The 4,415-nt window shown below is 44.0% G+C and overlaps 1 protein-coding gene across 1 annotated transcript; it reads left to right on the top strand.

Annotated features, from left to right (window-relative positions):
* The first annotated feature begins 3,623 nt into the window (after positions 1 to 3,623).
* LOC128043179 (60S ribosomal protein L21-like) lies at positions 3,624 to 4,123 on the top strand. Its single transcript, XM_052635454.1, has one exon. It carries the CDS (start codon positions 3,650 to 3,652, stop codon positions 4,121 to 4,123), a length of 474 nt encoding a protein of 157 aa, XP_052491414.1. The 5' UTR covers positions 3,624 to 3,649.
* Positions 4,124 to 4,415: the final 292 nt, after the last annotated feature.

Genomic DNA, 4,415 nt, shown 5'->3' on the forward strand with positions numbered 1-4,415 from the left:
ATATGTAAAAGGTTTTGTGTACACATTGCCAAATTTGCCCAGAAAGGGTCTGATTAGCTCTAATTTTATGTGTAAGAATTTCCATTTCACTGCTGCATATGACAATTTTTAAAAATCTTTGGCAATTTGATAAATGAAGACCTGTATGACATTGTTACTTTAATGATCATTTTACTTGATCATTACTGAAGTTGAAGTTTTCACATGTTTATCTCAAGTTGTCTGATCAGGTCTTTAATCCATTTTTTACTGCTTTTCCTTATTGATTTGAAAAGCTCTTGTATATAAAGGTTCTTATTCATTGGAGTGTTTTTCTCAGTTCTTATTTACCTTTTGTGTTTGCTTATGGTCTTTCGGGGCTTCCCAGGTGGCACTGGTGGTAAAGAACCTGCCTGCCAATGAAGGAGACAAACCTAAGAGATGCAGGTTCAATTCCTGGGCCTGGAAGGTCCCCTGGAGGAGGGCATGGTAACCTACTCCAGTATTCCTGCCTGAAGAATCCCATGGACAGAGAAACCCAGCGGGTTATAGTTCATAGGGTCACAAAGAGCTGGACACGACTGTAGCGACTTAACACGCACACATGAATGGTCTTTTTACTTAAATTTTAAAATTCTTAGGTAATCTAATCAGTCAGTGCTTCTTTCATAATTTCATCTTTGCTTTCTCACCACAAGACTGGTAAGTGTTTACCTATATTTTCTTTGTCTTAAAAATAATTTCCTTTCAAAAATTCAGTCCTACCAATCCTATTATTTATGTGATAAATACATAACTTTTTTCTACTTAGCCAACCAATTATCCTATGGCTATGAATTGAGCAGTGTAACCTTTTCTCATAAACGTAAAGCATACATTTATAATGTACACAATTCATATATTATGTGTGTGATAGCTTAACACAAATATCAGATTTTCTACCTTATATTCTCATATCCATTAATTTGTAAGTCTTCTCTTGAAATAATATCAGATGGATTTACATACTGTAGCATTTTAGTAATTTTGACGTATGGTAGGAAAAGCATGGGACTTCCCTGGTAGCTCAGCAGCTGAAGAATCCACCTGCAATGCAGGAGACCCTGGTTTGATGCAGAAGGAATAGGCTGCCAACTCCAGGATTCCTGGCTTCTGTGGTGGCTCAGATGGTAAAGAAGCTGCTTGCAATGCAGAAGACCTCAGTCTGATCCCTCGGTTGGGAAGATCCGCTGGAGAAGGGAATGGCAACCCACTCCAGTATTCTGGCCTGGAGAATCCCATGGACAGAAGAGCCTGGCGGGCTACAGTCCATGGGGTTGCAAAGAGTTGGACACGACTGAGCGACTTTCACTTCACTTCACATACCCAGGAAGAAGAGGAAGACAGATATGGTGGATAGCTACCAATACCAGCCATGATCTGCCCCCTCAAGAAGAAGTTGTGACAAAAGAGGCTGATTAATTAAAAGGAATGTGTCCAATTACACAATGACCAGGTCTGATGCACCTTGTCCCCAACCTCCACCCCATCCAACACATCACTGTCACTTTTACAACTGCAATGCAGTGGCCTATTTGACCACTTCCTCTCCACTCAGAAGCAGACGGAAGATTTATAATGACCAAACCAAACTCATGAGAACATGCCACTGTTCTCTGCATTTGAAGACAAGGTCACCTTTGGTCCTGTACTCACATAAGTGCAGGCTATAGCTTTTAGCATCAACACTGACACATTTATTCAAGAAAAATCTTTCTCTTGGTGGACAACCAGGTTCGTCTGTCTGCCACTGTGCCTCCCATCTACGCCACACAATGGGAAAATGGCTTGTGGCAGGAATGGTCAGTTGTTCACCAATATCTAGTCTCCCTTCCTAATTATCAGATGATAATTAACCTGGTATTGGCCATCAGAACAAGACTACACACTTCCCATCTTCCTTTGTAGCTACGTGTGACCAAGGTACTAGGTTTTGGCTAAAGGGATGTGAGCAGAGGGGAATGTCCAGCTTCCCAATCATGCCCTAAACAGGAGGAGCATGCCTTCTTTTCCTCCTCTTCCCTTCCTCCTGCTTAGAATGTGGATGTGTGGGTAAGACAGCACTCTGGGGATGGTAGAGCAAAGAGCAGAAAAACCCTGGGTCTCTGACTGGGTCTCTATAGCACTAAGCACATGCTGCCTATGGCTTTTACATGGAAAAGAAATACACCTCTATTGTGTCTAAGCTGGCTCCCTGTGACAGCAACTGGAATTGTATCTTAATTACTATAGAATTTCAGGAACTCTTTCTGGCCACCTGTGAAGTTGCGTGTTGTGGCTGTCCAGGGCACAGTGCTGCTGCAACAGCCCCTGTGCACAGGTTTGGGGAATTCATTCTCTCATTCCCTCCCAGCATTTGCTTACTTAGCTTCCAAATATGTGTAGAGCAACTGCCCTGAGCCCAGCATGGGGCCAGGCTTTAGAGACATAACAATGAACGAGGCAGGGGTTCCATCCCTGAAGTTTGTTTGGGGAAGACTGGTCAGCAGTACATAAGCATGAGCTGGTGAAGAAACTCACAGAGAGCTAAGAAATTCTGCTCCAAGTAGTTGATATCAAGTCAGAGACCCATACCCAGCTCTCTCAGGGTCTGTAAACAGGTGCACCCTAGGCCAACTCCCCAAGCGTAGAGGTGGCCCTGAAAAAGAAATCCTAGGACTATAACGTGTTTCTGTACCCTCCTTTCTTGTCTTTCATATGAGGGTCTACAAAGTTTAGAGACCCTACCAGAATGCAGTGATACAGACTGTGCTCTAACAGTTTAAAGCTGGCTTCCCAGGTGGTGCAATGGTAAAGAATCCACCAGCTAAGCAGGAGATGCCAGAGATGCAGGTTCGATCCCTGGGTCAGGAAGATCCCCTGGAGCAGGAAATGGCAACCCACTCCAGTATTCTTGCCTGGGAAATCCCTTGGACCGAGGAACCTGGTGAGCTACAGTCCACGAGGTCACAAAGAGTCAGACACGACTGAGTGACTGAACACACACACAAAACAAGAATGATTTTAACTGATCCCCAAGAGTACCCCCCTCCCCTCCCCCAACAGTCCCTACCCCCACACCTCTGGTGGCCGCTGCTGCTCTTTCATTCCTGTGGATCCATCTCATCTCCCACAGCTTCTCACCCGACCTTGCTCCAATCAAACTCAACCTCTGGTTGTGTCCTAAACACACCTTTTGCTTTTCAGCTTGTGGGCTTTTGTTCAAATTGTCCCTGCCCCTAGAAAGCCCTTCCCCAGGTTGTCTGATGAAATTTCAAATATCATGAGGATTTTTTGATCCCCTGAGCAGAAAGCATTTACGTACATACACCTGGACACTTAAGAGAGTCTCCTTGTTCCCAACCAGACTGTAAGCTCCTCAGACCAGAGGCTGTGTCTCTGTGTCTAATTCATCCTGGTGCCCTTAGTGCAAAGCTTAGCATGTGGGAGAGGCTTAATACACATCTGTTGGATTTTATTAGGCTGAATTATCTCTCCCGGGGCATGATAACAGAGCAAAAGGGCACAAAACGAGGAGCCGGGGCATGGAGACAATGGGCTCACCTTGGCAGTGTAACACTGGTTTCCTCGTAGGTAAAGATAAGATAACAGCTTTTCGGCCGGAACCGCCATCTTCCAGTGATTCGCCAAGATGACCAACACAAAGGGAAAGAGGCGGGGCACCCGCTACATGTTCTCCAGGCCTTTCAGAAAACATGGAGTTGTTCCTTTGGCCACATACATGCGAATCTACGATATTGTAGATATCAAGGGAATGGGTACTGTTCAAAAAGGAATGCCCCACGAATGTTACCATGGCAAAACTGGGAGAGTCTACAATGTTACCCAGCATGCTGTTGGCATCATTGTAAACAAACAAGTTAAGAGCAAGATTCTTGCCAAGAGAATTAATGTGCGTATTGAGCATATTAAGCACTCTAAGAGCCGAGATAGCTTCCTGAAACGTGTGAAGGAAAATGATCAGAAAAAGAAGGAAGCCAAAGAGAAAGGGACTTGGGTTCAGCTGAAGCGCCAGCCTGCTCCACCCAGAGAAGCACACTTTGTGAGGACCAATGGAAAGGAACCCGAACTGTTGGAGCCCATCCCCTATGAATCCATGGCCTGATGGGTGTAAAAATAAAGACCTGGACTGTACAAATGTTTCTCTTAATTGAGTAGTTGTTGTGTCCAAATTCAGTGGGTAATGTCTTTTCAAATTTAGTGTTTTTTCTTCCTGAAAGGTGTAAGATAGTTTGTTGTTCGGTATTTTTTAATTAACTGTCAGATATTATTAAAGAAAAAAAAAGATAAGATAACAACAATATTCCAATCTGCTGCAGGGGGAAAGAGTGGACATCTGGAGACAAAGATTTCCTTTGAAGTGAGTGAAGTCAGTGTTGCATATATCCCTTCTAGAC

Source organism: Budorcas taxicolor, chromosome 2 (assembly GCF_023091745.1).
Source record: "Budorcas taxicolor isolate Tak-1 chromosome 2, Takin1.1, whole genome shotgun sequence".
In the NCBI taxonomy this organism is placed as follows: Eukaryota; Metazoa; Chordata; class Mammalia; order Artiodactyla; family Bovidae; genus Budorcas; species Budorcas taxicolor.